Source organism: Coregonus lavaretus, assembly GCF_964263955.1.
Source record: "Coregonus lavaretus genome assembly, chromosome: 33".
Classification (NCBI taxonomy): Eukaryota; Metazoa; Chordata; class Actinopteri; order Salmoniformes; family Salmonidae; genus Coregonus; species Coregonus lavaretus.
Window position 1 is genome coordinate 26,271,163 of NC_140020.1, and position 18,921 is coordinate 26,290,083.

General features: G+C 42.4%; 2 protein-coding genes across 2 annotated transcripts in view; one reads left to right on the forward strand and one right to left on the reverse strand.

The window, feature by feature from the left end:
- rad51b (RAD51 paralog B) overlaps positions 1–2,984 on the forward strand; it is a 60,014-nt gene extending 57,030 nt beyond the window's left edge. The window contains exon 10 of the mRNA XM_084150685.1: positions 1,872–2,984. Coding sequence (XP_084006811.1) covers positions 1,872–2,005 — 134 coding nt within the window. The 3' untranslated portion in view covers positions 2,006–2,984. The remainder of the gene's footprint in view (positions 1–1,871) is intronic.
- A 7,969-nt stretch (positions 2,985–10,953) lies between these two features.
- On the reverse strand, positions 10,954–16,799 carry zfp36l1b (zinc finger protein 36, C3H type-like 1b). Its single transcript, XM_084151329.1, has 2 exons — positions 16,634–16,799; positions 10,954–12,957 (listed from the first exon to the last, which is right to left on the reverse strand). Exons 1-2 carry the CDS (start codon positions 16,682–16,684, stop codon positions 11,902–11,904), a joined length of 1,107 nt encoding a protein of 368 aa, XP_084007455.1. The 5' UTR covers positions 16,685–16,799; the 3' UTR covers positions 10,954–11,901.
- Positions 16,800–18,921: the final 2,122 nt, after the last annotated feature.

The window sequence follows — 18,921 nt, forward strand, 5'->3', positions numbered from 1 at the left end:
AGCTCTAGGCCTTAATTGAATATGGTTTAATGTTCTGTATGTTTCTTGCATCCTGGGGGCATTCTCCAGGGGCCTGGTACGACCCATACTGTAACTGGACCATCTCACAGTTATGGCAATGGCTGTAGCTATACAAGACCTATACAAGACGAATACTATACAAAGCGATCAGCAGACATACAGTAGAGCGATCATTTATAAACCAGGATTTCCCATGGATACAGTAGTGGTTCAGTGCTCCTTACTTCCTGGTGTCTGGGGACGTCCGTGATGGAAACAGAAACAGGTGGGGAACGGCTGAGTTGGGTCCAGGCAGGGTTCAGAATAATCTCCTGGGCTCCGCATTGTCCTCAGTCCTGCTGCTTCCCTTTAGGATTGACTTCTCCCCAATGGCTTTTTGTTCTCAGGACAATCACCAATGATTATGATTTCTGCCCTTTTCTGAAGGAAGATGCTCTTTTGAGATTAAAGAAGGCAGTTAATTTTGTGATCAAAAGCTAAATGTGGGCCGGGTGAATCGGGGCGGTATTGTGGTGACAGGACTCTGGTTGGGTAGGGTGTTGTCGCATGGCGTCTTCGTTAGTAGGTTAGATACAGTAGAAGTTGGTTAGATATAGTACAGTAGCTTCAAGATACAGATTAGAATAAAACAATTTGGTGAGTTGCAACAAAAGCATCTCTATCCTTCATCATTGTAACCACACCTAGTCTAAACATTCAGGTTCACCTTTTGAACCTCCTCCCAGCCATTCGGAAGTTACCTACCAGCAAGGTTGGGGAGTAACCGATTACATGTAATCTGATTACTAAATGTAATCAGTAGTTAGCAGACATTTTTTTTGGTAATCAGATTACAGATACTTTTGAAAAACTAGATTTACTTCTGGAATTACTTTTAAAATCAGAAAGGATGTTAATAAGACACCTTTCTGTTTTCTCGATTACATTTCAGCATTGAAAAAAGGCGCAAGTTTAAGTTTGTTCCATCTGAGCGAGTCTGACCACAAGTCAGAGACCACTATGATGACACACCAAATGTGTTTGATGGGTCCTTTTTGTCTTCTTCTTATGCCTCTTAAGGGAAAAGTCATCAGATTACGTTAGTTTTGGTAATCCAAAAATGATGTTACTGATTACAATTTTGGACAGGTAACTAGTAACTAACGGATTACATTTAGAAAGTAACCTACCGAACCCTGCCGACCAGAAACACCATAGTTATACCTAACAGAAACACCATGCATAAAGAATGAAAATGAAAGTTAGCCTAGCTCCACGATTACTCTTCACCTGTCTAAACTGCATACAGTACACTTTGACAAGTTAAATGTGTATTTGGTCAGTTGGGCCCATTTCACTTCACGTGTTCCACAACGCAGTCAAACGGACGTACAGCTGTTTGTCATGGTCTGTAGCCGCCCTGTTCTTTCTGAACCCAGCTCCTCTCCCCTTGAGGAATGGATAAGGATTATGGCAAAACAAAGAGATGTTATAAAAATACCCCCGATGACGTCCATAGGTATCTAAGTAATCCATCCCCTATTTTTCTTTGGGCCAGGTTTTGTTTTACAAAGTCTGTTTTGGATCAACGTTTTCTGTAAATGTTTACCTCAAACATGAGACCACATTGGTCCCTGACTCCCTACCCATATGGTAACCTATTGAAACAAACCAATGGTTGGCAATTTCCTCAAGCCCAAGGGAGTCACAGAGAGAACTCTTGATGAGAGGGTATTTGTCATTCAAAATAAAACTCAGATGGATGAGTAATAAGAAAATCCATATACACTGGTAATGTAATACCTCGCTTCTGTTGTTTCAATGGGACCCAGATCTATTACATGTTAAAGGCCCTGTATTGTGTTTTCTAGGAAATGATGATAACCAGGAAGCGTTGCATCAAGGCACAGACCCGGGCCTCCAGCCAATCAGAGTGCGGACAGGATTCAACTACAACCTGACACAAGCCACTCCTGCTGCCGTTGGCCACCTGAAGCGTCTTTGACTCTGGGAACTGTGTGTGTGTGTGTGTGTGTGTGTGTGTGTCAGGGCTCTACAGTGCTACCATTTTGGGGGCATATGCTCCTAAATATTTTGCTGTGCTACCAGGAATTTTTATTTGGGCATACCAGTGCCCCTAGAAAAAAAATCACCCAGGTAATAATTGTTGTAATGATTTCTCCGCAGCCTCAGTAGTATGCAAACGTGGTGGCACAGAAATAAAGTAGAAGAGAGAGCTTTTTCATAAGATGAGCTTCAAAAGTAGAGGATTCATATAGGCCCAATGTAGGTTATATCTCAATCTTAAAAATCTATTTTTCTGGTGGTAAACCTTGTATTTTGTAATTGCTGGCAATTCTTATCATTAAAAAGGGGCAATCTGCAGTTAATACATCAAAAAAAAATGTAACGTATAAGTGAATGATACAAACCCATTGTTTCTTGAAGAGCATAACTTATAAATGCCCCATGAGCTTAGCAGCCAAAATATAAGCTTGTTTTCCCAACGTTTGTAAATGTAAACAAAGACTGTATAGCCTCAAAACAAAAAACTATAATTTTGATGTCATGGATGGCCAGTCCTTGCATCCATAGCTCTGTCTATTCATTTGAGTGTGGTTACATTTCCCCATCCCCAACCTTTTACAGAAACATAACCCTTTTGTTATCGTTTCAACTGCAGATTGCCGCTTTAATACCTAAAATATTTGTCATTGTGCTCCTACATTTTTCAGCTTAGGACCACATGTGCTCCTTGTAAAAAAACGTAGAGCCCTGTGTGTGTGTGTGTGTGTGTGTGTGTGTGTGTGTGTGTGTGTGAACTTGTGTGTGCGCACGCACGTGCATGTCTGCTCACAGTATGTGTGTCTGTCTGTGAAAGTTTGTGTCTTAGTGTCTTTAACATTCCCCTTGTTAATTAGAATGTTCTCAAAATACCATGTACAATACTGTATATTAAAATAAAACACTTCACCAACCTACCAGACTGAAGTCAGTGTTGTATTAACCCCTTATCAGTTCCTGTGTGGGCGAAAGAAGGATTAGTCATAGATCTATTGCAATGCCGCTGTCTGTCTAGCTGGCTTCTCTGAGCTGAAGATAAGGGGAAGCTAGTTCAGAGTTTGCTCAGTGGGAGACTGATAGGAGTACCAGCCAGGAAGGTCTGTCAATGTTTTATAGAAGTAGTACTCCGTGTCAGGAACGCAGGTGAAAGCCTAACACAGAACCTCTCAGATACACAACTCGGCGGATTTCCTCCTGGACACCACTCAAAGACTACCCTACACTGAGTATACAAAACATTAAGAACACCTGTTCTTTCCATGACATAGACTGACCAGGTGAATCGAGGTGAAAGCTATGATCCTTTATTGATGTCACTTGTTAAATCATCTTCAATCAGTGTAGATGAAGGGGAGGTGACAGGTTAAAACATAATTTTTAAGGCTTGAGACAATTGAGACATGGATTGTGTGTGTGCCATTCAGAGGTTAGATGGGCAAGACAAAATATTTAAGTGCCTTTGAACAGGGTATGGTAGTAGGTGCCAGGCGCACCGGTTTGAGTGTGTCAAGAACTGCAACACTGCTGGGTTTTTCACGCTCAACAGTTTCCTGTGTGTATCAAGATTGGTCTACCACCCAAAAGACATCCAGCCAACATGGGTCAACATGGGCCAGCATCCCTGTGGAACGCTTTCGACACCTTGTAGAGTCAATGTCACGACGAATTGAGGCTGTTCTCTGGGCAAAAGGGAGTGCAACTCAATATTAGGACGGTGTTCCTAATGTTTTGTACACTCAGTGTATACCGTCACCATCCCACAGTATAGTACAGTACAGGACATATTGCACTAACTCATCCCAGACTTTCACTGTTCACCACCAGGCATGAATGTATATACAGATGTTTCTGCCTGGCCTGCAGAGTGGTGGTATGTAAGTACTGACGCTCTGTGTGCTGTGGCTGTGGTGTAATGGCTCATTGTGTATAGCTGTGGCCGTCTGTGGTTAAACATTGCTCTGCTGTGTGGCTCAGCAGGTTACAAGGCACTGGGGGAGAGGAGAGAGAGCAGACTGAACAGGTTCCGCACACACACAGCCACGGCTGGGAGAGTTTACCGGGAGACTGAAAAGTGCCTCTAAGTCGGCTACTAATTGACACCTTTGAGTGGCTTTTAGCTTGAGGAAAACCCATCAATCTTCTGCTGACTCAAATGGGACTTGATAGGCCGTTACCATGCCTCCCATTCCCATGACTTCTGTTCCCATGGCTCCTCTAGTTCTTTAACGGGAAGTTTGGCTGATTAGCTGAACAATGGTGTTATTTTGGGTAGTTCCTCCTTTTTCTGTTGTTTTTCACTCTGTGTGTATTCTTTTACATACATCATACAGTAGTCACATGCTTTTGCTTGTGTGTGTGTGTGTGTTATAGCTCACTGCCAAAGAGAGGAGGAACAGTAATAAAGTATCCATATAGATCCTCTATTGAGGTACAGTAATATAGTGGTAGTACAGTGATATATCCTCTATTGAGGTACAGTAATATAGTGGGAGTACAGTGATATATCCTCTATTGAGGTACAGTAATATAGTGGTAGTACAGTGATATATCCTCTATTGAGGTACAGTAATATAGTGGGAGTACAGTGATATATCCTCTATTGAGGTACAGTAATATAGTGGGAGTACAGTATTTTTAGTCATATGCGGTTTGTTCCAGAGCCATTCTTTTCACGCCAATCAAAGATAAATGGTAGTCCTCACGCTGTTTTATGTTCTGTGTTTGGTCAACTCACCGAATAAGAACGTTCTGTCAAGTCCAAACACACCACTATTTCACTTGTAAGGGAAAGGGAAAGAACTGCAGTGAGGTATCGCACGCACATGCACATACACACAGCTAGTCTTTATGATGAGTGTGCAGTGCTGACAGGTATGCCAGTCTGTAGCTGTTTGTTGGAGAAAGCAGTGCTGTTCAGTCTTGGCTAAGAGTGTTCAGACAGGACCACAGTCACAGGGCCCCAGCACAGCCTCAGGGACAGACCGACAGCACTCCCTCACTGAGGTGTCAGCATTTGTTTTTTCCTTCACACACCCTGATGATGGTTGGAAAGACCCCGCAGCAGTATCTCACACTACCCCGCCTTCGCCTATAACTAGAGAGGACCCTAGTCGATGCCAAAACCACACGTCTCAAATCTCGAATCACAGTACCTCCTTGCACCTGCTTTTTTGAAACGCCATCGTCGTAGGCTTGACTCGTAGCCAGTCAGGAGCGATGAGTTACTTATGACACGACCTGTGGGAGGTGGAGCACCACGTGACTGGACTCGGGCTCCGCTCCTGCAGGTTGACTTAGCCAGCACAGCACTGGAGTCTTGGAAAAAGTGTGTCATAATGGCTGAGAAATTGGAGCAGGGTCACGGGGCTGGGAGAGGGAGTGAAGTTCGCAAAACGCTCTGTCTGTCCCTATCAGTTCATCCCTGTCGCTACAGCTGTCTCCTGCCCAATGAGAAACGGAATGACAATGGAACATGGGAGATGGAGATTGCATGGCCCCTCTGCTCTCATATTCACTCTGCTTTTGTTTCAGTTTTCTAGTTTGTTATTCTCTCTGCTTGTGTAATAATCCTTTACTAAAGATTTGTATCTGAGTCAGGCTCCCCCTTTTAGTATTGGTGCTATAATCAGGATCTGTAGGGCTGCTGTCAAGTAAAACAACTCCCAGCAATTCAATTAATTTTCCTCAGTTTTGTCAATGTTCAACTCCATCCATGCCTTTACTTTGGCAAACTCAGCTTAGTCAAATACTGTTGGCAGTCATTCAAATAGGCCTGTCGGTGAAATATGTCAGTCAAATAGGCCTACTCATATGTTACTTCAAGTTGATGTTCCCAAGTCCCCTTCCCTTGTCCTAATTTACCCCATGTGTGCTCATCACATCTTTTTAAATCAGAGCCAAACGCTTTAGTCTGATAAGGAGAACCCAGGAGGTATGGAGCTCTCTGTCTCTCTCTCTGTTTGTTCTCTTTTTCAAACACAGGGGAAAATACAGCTGATGGAGGCATTACAAAGTCTATACCAGTAGCAGGAGCAGGATTCTTGCTCAACAACTACAGTACTGGCCTGGTCTCCTTTTTTCCCCGCAGCAGCGCTTCTTAAAGGTCCAATGCAGCCATTTTTATCTCCGTATCAAATCATTTCTGGGTAACAACTAAGTACATTACTGTGATTGTTTTCAATTAAAATAGTCAAAAATTAAACAAATCGCTTCTTAGCAAAGAGCAATTTCTCAAGGAAGAATTTGGCTAGGACTGTCTGGGAGTGGTCTGAGTGGGGAGGGGAAAACTGAAAACTAGCTGTTATTGGCATAGTAACCTAACGTAGCAGGCGTAGAAAGACGCCTGAGAAGAGTTCCCATTTCCGTTTTTCAGGGAAAACGGAAGTTAGGTTGAAAATACTGTATCCCTGAAAACCGTATGTTGGCGTTTTCTGACGACTCCGTATAGGCTATTGGCAGAGAGGTTTGGAACTCTTCTTTATTGGTCTATTAACTAATTAACTGCCTGGTGATGTCACCAGGCAGGCCAAAACTCCATCTCACCAAAATAGGCTGAAATGTCAGGGGAACTTTTCAAACAGCTCTTACACTAAAAGGGCATTATCATCATTTTCACAATTTCACAGTATTATTCCAACCACATAGTGTGTTAATACACTAAATGACCAAAAGTATGTGGACACTTGCTCGTCGAACATCTCATTCCAAAATCATGGCTATTAATATGGAGTTGGTCCCCCTTTCGGAGTTGGCCTCCACTCTTCTGGGAAGATTTTCCACTAGATGTTGGAACATTGCTGCGGGGACTTGCTTCCATTCAGCCACAAGAGCATTAGTGAGGTCAGGCACTGATATTGGGGGATTAGGCGGCGTTCCGATGGGGTCAGGGCTCTGTGCAGGCAGGCCAGTCAAGTTCTTCCACACCAATCTCGACAAACCATTTCTGTATGGACCTCGCTTTGTGCACGGGGGCATTGTCAAGCTGAAACAGGAAAGGGCCTTCCCCGAACTGTTGCCACAAAGTTGGAAGCACAGAATTGTCTATGTTATTGTATACTGTAGCGTTAAGATTTCCCTTCACTGGAACTAAGGTGCCTAGCCCGAACCATGAAAAACAGCCCCAGACCATTATTTCTCCTCCACCAAACTTTACAGTTGGCACTATGCATTGGGGCTGGTAGCGTTCTCCTGGCCTCTGCCAAACCCAGATTCGTCTGTCGGACTGCCAGATGGTGAAGCGTGATTCATCACTCCAGAGAACGCGTTTCCACTGCTCCAGAGTCCAATGGCAGCGAGCTTTACACCACTCCAGCCGATGCTTGTTATTGTGCATGTTGATCTTAGGCTTGTGTGTGGCTGCTGGTCCATGGAAACCCATTTCATGAAGCTCCCGACAAACAGTTATTGTGCTGACGTTGTTTCCAGAGGCATTTCGGAACTCGGTAGTGAGTGTTGCAACCAAGGACAGACGATTTTTAGCACTCGCCGGTCCGATTCTGTGAGCTTGTATGGCCTACCACTTCACGGCTGAGCCGTTGTTGCTCCTAGATGTTTCCACTTCACAATAATAGCACTTACAGTTGACCGGGGAAGCTCTGGAATGGCAGAAATTTGACAAACTGACTCTTTGGAAAGGTGGCATCATATGACGGTGCCACATTGAAAGTCACTGAGCTTTTCAGTAAGGCTATTCTACTGCCAATGTTTGTCTATGAAGATTGCATGGCTGTGTGCTTGATTTTGTACACCTGTCAGCAACGGGTGAGGTTGAAATAGCAGAATCTACTAATTATAAGGGGTGTCCACATACTTTTGTATATATAGTGTATATACTGAACAAAACATGCAACAATTTCAATAATTTTACTACAGTTCATATAAGGAAATCAGTCAATTTAAATAAATAAATTAGGCCCTAATCTATGGATTTCACATCACTGGGCAGGGGCGCAGCCACTTAGGAGCCAGGCCCACACACTGGGGAGTCAGGCCCAGCCAATCAGAATGAGTTTTTCCCCACAAAAGGGCTTTATTACAGACAGAAATACTCCTCAGTTTCATCAGCTGTCTGGGTGGCTGGTCTCAGACGATCCCGCAGGTGAAGAAGCCGATGTGGAGGTCCTGAGCTGGCGTGGTTACACGTGGTCTGCGGCTGTGAGGTCGGTTGGACTTCCTGCCATATTCTCTAAAACAAAGTTGGAGGCGGCTTAACATCTGGCAACAGCTCTGGTGGACATTTCTGCAGTCAGCATGCCAATTGCACACTCCCTCAAAACTTGAGACATCTGTGGCACATATTAGATTGGTATTTTATTGTCCCCAGCACAAGGTACACCTGTGTAATGATCATGCTGTTTAATCACCTTCTTGATATGTCACACCTGTCAGGTGGATGGATTATCTTGGCAAAGGAGAAATTAGCTTTTTGTGCATATGGAACATTTCTGGGATTTTTTATTTCAGCTCATGACACATGGGACCAACACTTTACATGTGTTTATATTTGTTCAGTATATGTAAAACACAGGAAAATCAATTTAGACTGCACTGAGCCTTTGAAGGCACAGTGATCCTCCTGCAGGAGTCTGCTCTAAGGAAACAGAAATCACTGATGTGCTAAGGATTTGCAGCACTTGAGAATATTTTACACCTCAAGGCAACACCCACCCACTTGTGGAAACAAGTACACTTCTCTCTAGTAAAGTTTCACGCCTTGGGTGTTTCAGTCATTAGCAGGTAGAGGTTTGATTTCTAGGCTACATTCACAAAAGGGTTAAGGCAGCCGAGAGCGTACTAGAGAACTGAACCAACAAGGTCTTAGCTGGATCATGAGGTAAGAAGTAAATGAAACGAGATGTTTTTTGCTTAGCAGCTCAGCATACTACAATGAAAACCTAAGTACCAATCAATGCAGCCCCACTGTTTTGCTTTAAGTTTGTACTGACTTAGGAACCCGGCTGCTCCATTCATCTAACTTGTCTCTGTGAGGAAATTGGAGACAAGTCCAGGCCTCAGGGGAATCAGCCCTGGCTCTGCCTAGTGTGGAATAACAAATGAACTGAACCTGCAATTCATCAGCTCTAACAGGCCTAACTGAGGGACTGGGAGAGATCTGGGCCCAAACACATGGGAGAGTCAACACGGTAAAAGCTCAAGTCTCCTACCTTACAGTAACCATGGTGACACAGCATGTGAAAGGCAGATCTAGGTCCTCGAGACAAAAAGTAGCAACACTGAATGTTATGGCTGCTGTTCCTCAGTTGCTTTAACTCAACACAGTAAATCAGCCCTCCAACCCTCAACAATTGCTTCAGAGTGAGAGAGAGCGACGGCACAGAAGTTGGATTTCCTGCCTTGGAAATATTTTCCTGGAAAACTGTTTAACTAATTTTTTGGTCTGACTGTATTTGGGGGGGGGGTGAGAGTTAGCTAGCTTTTCACTGGGAACTTTCAAACAAAGTTCTCCAGTTTGCTGGTGTCTAGAGACTTTAGCGAGATAAGTCAAAGATATGCGGTAGGATAACAAAACATTGCTGTTTTTCCTCAAGATTTCAATAGCACCGCTTCACCCACATTAACTCTATGGTTCCCCTTCGATGCCCAGCCCAAATAGAGCCAGCACCTAAGACATGTGCTGCTTTCTCCACTGATAACGATTTTCACCCTAGTCATGTGATGTGAATGTTGCTGTATATGATTATTACATAAACCGCGATAAGGAAGAATTACAATGAAAAATGTTGCCAACCTCAGCCACAAACGACCCTTGTCAATCAGGAAGACAGACGTTCAATAGAAATATGGGTTTTATTAGTTTAAAGTTTAAACTGCAATCTGTCATTTAAAAAATACATGAGAACAAAGAAATTACTGTAGTGAACAGCAACAGCTGCTATAAAGAATACATTCAACTGTTGCTTTTCATGTCATGTGTCAATCCTGTTAACTACAAGAACAAGTTTAGGCTTAAAATCTGCTCTGTATTATAAAACGTGATAAAGGCACAACACTTGGGGATACCTGGAATGTATTGATAGGCACTTATGGGAACGGGTGGTCCAACAACATCATCAACTAAAAGTGCTAGTAAATGTATGCATGGTATTGCGGAATAGGTGAGCGTCCATAACTAACTTATTAAAATAATAGTTTTCTATTTGTCGTTTGCAGCATAAATTCTGGTTATATAGGCTAAGAGTGACTTCTTAAATACTAAAATGTATATTTTTTCCTGGTCAAAGGACAGTGAAATAACAGGAAGAGGACTGTTCCCCGCTTAGTCTACATTCTAGAGGGCCTTCGAGAGCTGCTGCTGCCCACAACTGGATGAGGAATTAAGACATCAAAATAGAGAACCTGAAAACCGCAGTCCAATACCAGGGAAGAGAAAAAACAATAAATAAAAACGCAAAAATCCATTTGCATTTTTTGTATTTAAATTAAGATTCACTTTCAAAATAAATCAAAGTGTAGTTACAAAACGAAAAATGTCATTGCAGTATAATATATTAACTGTAAAAAAAAAAAGTCTTCACAATCTTACGATTAATACGGAAGATCATAATTTAACATAAAAGAAAATATATTCTATTGTTTCATTATCCAGATAAATACAAAATAAAAAAAATGCTTTAAGATCAGCAATAAATACATTTTGATAAGTTAAATAAGCAGTGACAAGCAAACCTTCATTTTGAAGGTTTTACAAAACAAACTAGACAATAATAATAATAATAATAATATAGTTGAACAGGGTGGAATCAATGGGAGAGCGTGTCGCTCATGTGATTTGACAGTGGCGACTGAGTTGTCATCTCAGTCAGCTATTGAGCTGGGTGGGGGTTAGGAGAGGGGGAGGGGGGGGGGGGGACTGGGAGAAGGAATATAGGCCAAGCTCAAATATTTAATGACCAGAGTTTACACTGATGAACGGTCCTACTCCTTCCACATAACTAGAGAAACCAAACAAGACCAGTAGACATTTTATAAGGGTTCTTAGTAGCACCAAAATAAAAATTATAAAAATTATTCCAGCCCTGATTCTAAACAAAAACCATCACCTGTGTGTTTGTCCAGTCCTCATAATAAAATTAAAAAAGAGGAACATATTTTTTTTTGCAATCATTAGACGTGGAAAAAGTAACAATTGTAGTCCCACACATTTCTTGGCACACATTGATCGGACAACACCAAGGCACTTCATTGGAACTGATAGTCCAATAATTTTTTGCTGCTTTAATTTGAAGAGAAAGATTACCCTTTTTAAATGGAGCACGGATTTGTCACAAGTCCTCTCGAGGCGTAAAAGTATGGGAGGTTTGAAGATAGCTGTGGCACAGGGAGCAATGGCAATGTGAAGATATGCAGCACTGCTACACACAAAACGACAGGGGAATCCTGCATGGGACACACTGAAACTTCCCACAGACATGTCCTTATCCATCCCCTCTGATTTCTACTGTTCACCGTTATTGTAGCACATCACCCAGGGCCAACTTGCTACTCACGATTCTTGAGTGACCACTTGGCTGAATGATTGTTTGGGTAAAACAAAAACACACCTCTGTTGGCTAATTGAAGTAATTTGAGATGAGGGAGGGGGGGGTTCAGTGAGTGGGGGATAGGGGAGCTGAGGTTCCTCTGCAGCTGAGGCAAGCCACTTTCTGAGCATTCTGATTGGACTCAGTGGCTACAACACTGCTAAACAGAACCATGTCCACTTCTGGGTTGTAAACAAGGCCAGGAGACGAGGGAGGGGGACAGGACCGTGGGGGAGGCAGGCACTCACTTTCACTCTCACTCCATCCATCCAAGGCACTGGGTGGGGGTGTAGGCTCTCTAATCATCAGAGATGGAGAGCCTGCTGAAGATGGGCAGGCGGCGTGAGGCGTCCAGGCTGGGGGAGTCGGAGCCACTCTGACTGCCCAGGCTGCTCTGGTAGCCCTCCTGGTCGGAGAGAGAGTCCGGGGGACTGGGGGGAGACTCCGACATGGGCCGGAAGAAGCAGGGGGGAGGGGGGGAGGGGGGCGCCGGAGCCAGCAGGTTGGGCTCCAAGACAGGGGGCCCCCCTACTAGGCTGGGGCCAAACAGATTGACCAACTCCTGGCTGGAGTAGGTGAAGGGGTTGCTGGGCCACTCGCTCAGGTCCTCTGTGGTGAAGATGGGCGGCGGGGTGACCGAGGTGGGGCTGTCCTGTAGACCGCCCTGGCTGGGGAAGCCGGCGAAGCTGAAGCTGTGCTGGAGGCGGGGGCGCTCCATCTTGTTGAAACTGGAGAAGGGTGGTGGCGGGCCGCGGCGCTCCTCGGCGTTGTGGATGAAGTGGCAGCGAGGGCCGTAGGGGCAGAAGCCAATGGTGTGGAATGTGCGGCACAGCTCCGTCTTGTACTTGGGGTGGCGGCTCAGGCTACGCAGCTCGTGCATGCCGTGGGCAAACTGGCACTTGTCGCCGTACTTGCAGGTGCCGTTCTCCTCGAAGGGCCGGCACAGCTCCGTCTTGTAGCGGCTGGAGTTGACCTGCTGCTGCTGCTGGCCCTGGCTCTGCCCGCCGCCAAGGCACTGGAGCTGGCTGCCCGGCTTGAGGCGATCCCCGGTCTCGGAGAAGGAGCGGTCCCGGAAGCGGTTCTCCTTGTTGTTACTGCCACCACCACCACTCAGGAGCGAGGAGGGGTCTGCCTTGAGACTGTTGATGAACTGGTTCTGGTTGAATTTGGCGTTGGGGAGGGTGACCGAGTGGCGGCGCTGGAACAGCCCACTGCCCCCTGCAGAGGGGACCCCCACCACCTTCCTGTCCAGCAGGGAACCAGTGGGGGGGTTGTTGGCACCAGTGCAGACTGGGACAGACGTGGAGTGGGGCCCACCGAAAGTGTTGTTGTTGTAGTTAAACATCTTATTGTTCTGCAAAGAAAATAACACAGTCACGCTTAATAAAAGTGTCAATCAATGTCAATCAGTACTGAAAGGAAAATAAATACCCCTTCTCAATTCTCAAAAAAAGTTTGGAGCTAGTCGTGCATGGATTGAGGTTACAATTCAGACCCATTACAAAAGCAGATCCAGAATATTCATTTTACTTGCTAGTTCAACTGCACTATAGAAATAATGGTCTCCAAAGTCACAAGGTAAAGAAAATTGCGCAATCCGTTTACTCTAACTAGCTGTCAATCAAATAAAAAGCACTGCCAAACAATTATGGCCATAGCATGTGCACGTGACAGTAGGGACCTCAAATGTTCAGGCTGCTGCACCGATGCTATAGAGGCTCTAGTCTAAAGCGGCCAGATAAATTGTGTTTTAAAAAATGCTTTCACTCTCTAAATGGTTAAATGAGTGACAAAATATGTAATTGTTGCAAGAGTTTGAGTGGGAAACATATACTATCATCTTAAATTGACATGTTGAATTATTTTGCCATATTAAATTATTTTAGATTGTCCACATTAGGGGAAATTAGCACAGTTTGTTTTACTACCTTAAACAACCTTGCATTTTCACCCCATCAAATTTTGTGGAATTACACATCCTTTTTACCTCTGATTGGTAGGTTTGTGCAGTATACCGGGGTATTTGAAAATAGCCGCTGGATGGTTTTTGATATATATATATATATATATATACAGTAATCCCTCGTTTATCGCGGGGGTTACGTTCCGAAAATGACCCGCGATAAGTGAAATCCGCGAAATAGAAAACTTTTTTTTTTTTTACAATTAGCAACTATTACATGTATACAAATACAGTGACTCACGTGTAGGCCGTTTCGTCGACATTATGGGTTTAGAAGATGTTCGAAATTACAAGATAATTTGGCCAACTTAATGTAAATTTGCCAAGCTGTTTTATGTACGTACACATAACTGCACGAGACGACAAAATGATAGCACAATTCGTAGCATGTTTTGATACAAGAAGCGGGAGTGAGTTTTTAGCGAATCAGAATGCAGAGCACAATGCACCAAAAAAAAAAAAAAAATGCATTATGAAAATCCGCGAAATAGCGAATCCGCGATAAGTGAACCGCGAAGTGGCGAGGGATCACTGTATACACACACACACACACACTTTTTAAGTAAATACCTGCAGTCAACTTGTGCAATACATCAGGAGATAGAAGAATGCGTTCATTTCACCAGTCACAATTTTTCATTATAAAGCTTACCGGTAGTCCCCAGTCAGGTGTTGTTTGTTTACAAGCACAAAACAACAAGAGACTGGGGCTTTGTGAGTCACTCACTGTTGTGCAGCCAGGTGATCTAGGTGATCTAGTTACAGTATGGAATTCACAACTAAATGTTTACCAGCTATATATATATATATATATATATAAATAACTATTAAGTTAACTGTCTAAAATGTGCTAAATGCTCTGCATTTGGTTTGCTAATTTAGTAGCTAGTTAGCCATCTTGATAAGTGGTTAGCTTCTTCCAAAATCAATTTTCGCTTGGTAACAGCAGAGAATCCCCTCCTGGATCAAGAGCCTTGCTGTCTAATATTTGTTTTGTGCGTGCAGTAAACTGTGTAGCATTTTTGAGTTACTTGTATAACTTTGAGTTGGGATGTCTGTCCTGCAAATACTTTAGGTCAAAGAATATAAAATGTTTGCAATGCACTCGTTAGCATTATCTATGGGAATTTACATGTACTGGTTACGCATCGCTAACCTTCGAATTACAATAGCGCCCCTTGTGTTAATTGCCAGTATTACCGAATATCCTGGTATGGCACAAGGTCAGTATGAAGGTATGACAATCTGAATACCGCCCAAGCCTACAGATTGGTTGTGTTAGTATAAAAGTTTAGTCCTCATGACATAAGATCAATTGCTTAAAACAGATCGATATCTTTGGTTTTGTGACATGCTCTGGGGTGTGCAGGACTTAGAACGTGGAGTTACATTTTCTAACTCTGAAATGGCACAAAAAAAATCAGGAGGTCTCTAAAGGTCGCTGGCCACACACACACACACTAACACTGATTAGACAGTCAAACTATCACTTAAAAAGCAGCCAACCGTTGTCACAGTTGATATCCTATCCAGTTTAGTAATTCGTTGAAGTTAACAGAAAAAGTGGTTTGTTCCCTTTTCCATGATGGCAGCCTCCCGAAATCAACATCTGACATTCCAAAAGTTCTCATCTAACCAACCATGTATAGGTTATTCCAAGTTTCCGTGTGGCCTTTGAAGTGTTAGTTTAAAGAGGCTACACCCCAAACGTGTGACCCTGTTCTATTGATTTCAGCATAATATCGATGGAAGTGATTAACAACAAGTGATGTACACATTATTCCCAGATTACAAGTGGCTTTTTGAGCTGTGTTAGTTTTAACAGGACGTGAAACCTCATCTCCACCCTCTCGCGCAATTGATTTTAACATGATAATCGAGATGAGTATTGACAAAACAGTGTTGCGTTTCTTTTTAGGTAAGGTTTGTATCAAAATGCAACATTCCAAAATGTAGCTCACTGTTCTGCAGGTTGTCTCTAACCAGTGATGGAAAAATAGTTCGGGCTTTTGGTGCATGTGCAGTTTAAGGTGCTCGTTTAAAAAAATACAAATTATATTATTACTGTTGTTGCACATGTATGTGTAGATAAACATAAAATATACTATGTTAACTTTTTCTGCATATTGGTTATTGAGTTGGACACTTTAAAACTGTTTTGACATTGGGCTATTTATCAAAATGTCTCGTCAACAGGAAGCAGAGAGCATCATTTAAGTTAATATAAAATGAACTTTCAACATTAATTGTACTTAATCAGGTAATAACTGCTGATATGTGTCCAAAAACGTGCTGTGATTGATTTATTTTGATGATATACCAGAAATCAGCAAAACTGGTATGTTCTGCCTAGTGATAAGCACCAATGCCTGTTACATAGATAGCTAAGAGAAGACAATCGAGTATAACGATAACCAGTAAACATCGTGTAATCTACTTCAAAAGTCATAGCTTTATAGATAAACACAGTATTCAAATGCTGACATGTAACCTTTGCAGCCAATGTTTTCAAAACTTAGGCACAACTGTTTACAATTCGTATTGTGTGGGAGACAGCACAGCTTGCACACACAACGCGTAAATGGTTGCAAGAAAACTAGTAACAGCTAGGGTTGAATCCGCCTGTTCCTCCTTCTCAACCAAATAGCTGGCATGCCATGCGATGTGAACCCATAGTTAGATGGCTACGTGCTGCATTTTCAAATAATCATTTTTGCGATCACTTTGCTAGCTACTAAATAATAAACTAACATTTAAAATAGATTATAAATTCACGACGCTAACTACTCGAAGCTAGACCCAGACCAGAAAAAAAAACAACGTGACAGAAGCAGTACGTTGCCTGGTAAACTAGCTAATTATTACAAAGTACTGAATTGTTAACGGACAGTAAACACATTATTCTTTGTCATCAGTTTGTCACCTACAATCCAAAACGTGCATATAGTACTCGCTGACGTTTGCTGAACAATCCCGAAAAAATTCATGAACTATGCTAAACTAACCAAGTTAACTAGCTAGAAATTAGCTAGCCCTCGGCTCGAAGCAAGCAATAAACATTCATTACCTTGTTAATTTCGTAGTAGTCGAAGAAAGGAGAAACGATACTTGCTGTCATTTTTGTTGAGTGGATATTGTAAAGAAAATATAAAATAAGCTATCTAAAGCACAGGGCTGGTGGTAAATCCAGGTTGAAGTGTTATTACTGCCCTGCAGGGAGCCCCCTCTGTCCTGCAACAGTTGTGCGCAGTTCCTTTTTAAAAGGCGGTATGCATGGTTATTTCTGCTGGGAGGGGCCTGAGTTTGATTGACATAAGTAACTGTCTCGCCCTCACCACTTACTTCTTGCTTTTCAGAGCAGCCCTTTTTCAAACTTTTTTGGGCCAGGGACCAGCAAGGCATGGCTTATTCCTCTGGGGACCGCTTTGGTAAAACATTATTGAAACTCGCTTTTTCTTTATAAAAACACACATTTTATTTCATTTTATTTTTACTTTACACTAAATTAATGAATTTTGTATTTACTCGGCTTCCTTCTTTGTTGGTCTGTCTATCTGTTTGCCTGCCTGTCTGTCTGTCTGTCTGTCTGTCTGTGTTGTACTCATGGGCAGTGTCTCTCTCTGTGCTTTCTTCATGGGCTGTCTTCAGGGGCTGTCTGTTTGTCTGTCTGTATGGGCTGTGTTCTGGGGCTGTCTGTCTATAAATAAAAAACAATACAAATATAATTTAGTCATTATACACAATCACATTACCTGTGCTGTCAATAAAAACAATGTAACAACTGAATCTTTATAAACAAATACATCTTTCATTCTATCGATATATACATTATTTAGAAAATGGAATAGTACAAGATGTTTGACTCACCTAATCATTGAGATGAGTGTGCCTGTCTCTTGGACACCAACCGTTCAAACGACGGAGGGAAGGAGGAGAGGGACACTCAAGGTGTTTTTAACAGCCAGTCTGCTGCGATATTTGGATTTTTTTGCAGCAAGAGAGGAGAAGCTGGTCTCACATAAGTAGGTAGAATAAAAAGGGATTAACGTCTTCACTGCCATCTCGCTGAGTTGCGGGTACACTAAAAAAATTAGGGGTTCAACAAGGGTTCTTCTAAGAGCCTCAAAGTTCTTCAAAGAACCTTATGGTTCTTGGCACTGGAAATTGCCCCCAAAAGGTTCTTCCAAGAACCCCATAGGAGGTGGGGTTCATCGAGGAACCTCCTTATGTAGGCTATAAGAATATGTTGAAGGCAGATGACTGAACTGCTCACTTTTGTGTCTGTGTCTGCAGGTATGCAGAGGTGGAGGCATACAAAGGTATGTCAATAGGTATTGGTATGTTATTATGCAGATCACATTTACCATCCTCCTCCCTTACCTCTTCAATGAAAATCCCAGAGGCCTCTACATTATGGACAAGGTATTTGTATAAAAAACATTATCAAAAGTGAAGTTTTTTTTCATTCACATTTACCACAAAAACCAAGGTATGAATACTGCCATGAGCATGGTTTTTAAAAAGATCTGTATAATTACTTTTTTTGGATTCACACACTTCACCCTCCCTACATCTCTGATGAATATAACAGGAAACCTGTTCGATCACCATGCACTGCAAAATCATTCTGGATATGGATACAGAGAACATCAACACATTAGTATCAACACGACAGAGGATATACCCATTGGACTTGGGGCTCGGCTGGGAGTTTACCTCATCTTTGGATTTTTATATTCTGGTTTGACACTAAAATCATAATAAACACTGACAACTGAAATATTGTGTTATTGTTGTGTGTATTATTATTAATAATAGGGGAGGGGGGAGTTCAGAAATGTACCCAAAAAGGTTATTCGAAAGGTTCTTTGAAGATCCATTAAAAGGGGTTCTTTGAAGAACCATTTTAAAGGGATCTTCGAAGAACTTAGAGGTTCCCCCAAATTCCCTAAATTTGAAGAAACCCTAAAGGATACTCCAGGAACCTTTTCTTTTAGAGTGTACATTATGGACAAGGTGCCTTGCAAAAGTATTCATCCCCCTTGGCGTTTTTCCTATTTTGTTGCATAACAACCTGTAATTTAAATGGATTTTTATTTGGATTTCATCTAAAGTACATACACAAAATAGTCCAAATTGGTGAAGTGAAATGAAAAAAATTACTTGTTTCAAAAAATTCAAAAAAATAAATAACTGAAAAGTGGTGCATGCATGTGTATTCACCCCCTTTGCTATGAAGCCCCTAAATAAGATCTGATGCAACCAATTACCTTCAGAAGTCACATAATTAGTTAAATATAGTCCACCTGTGTGCAATCTAAGTGTCACATGATTTCAGTATATGTACAGTCGTGG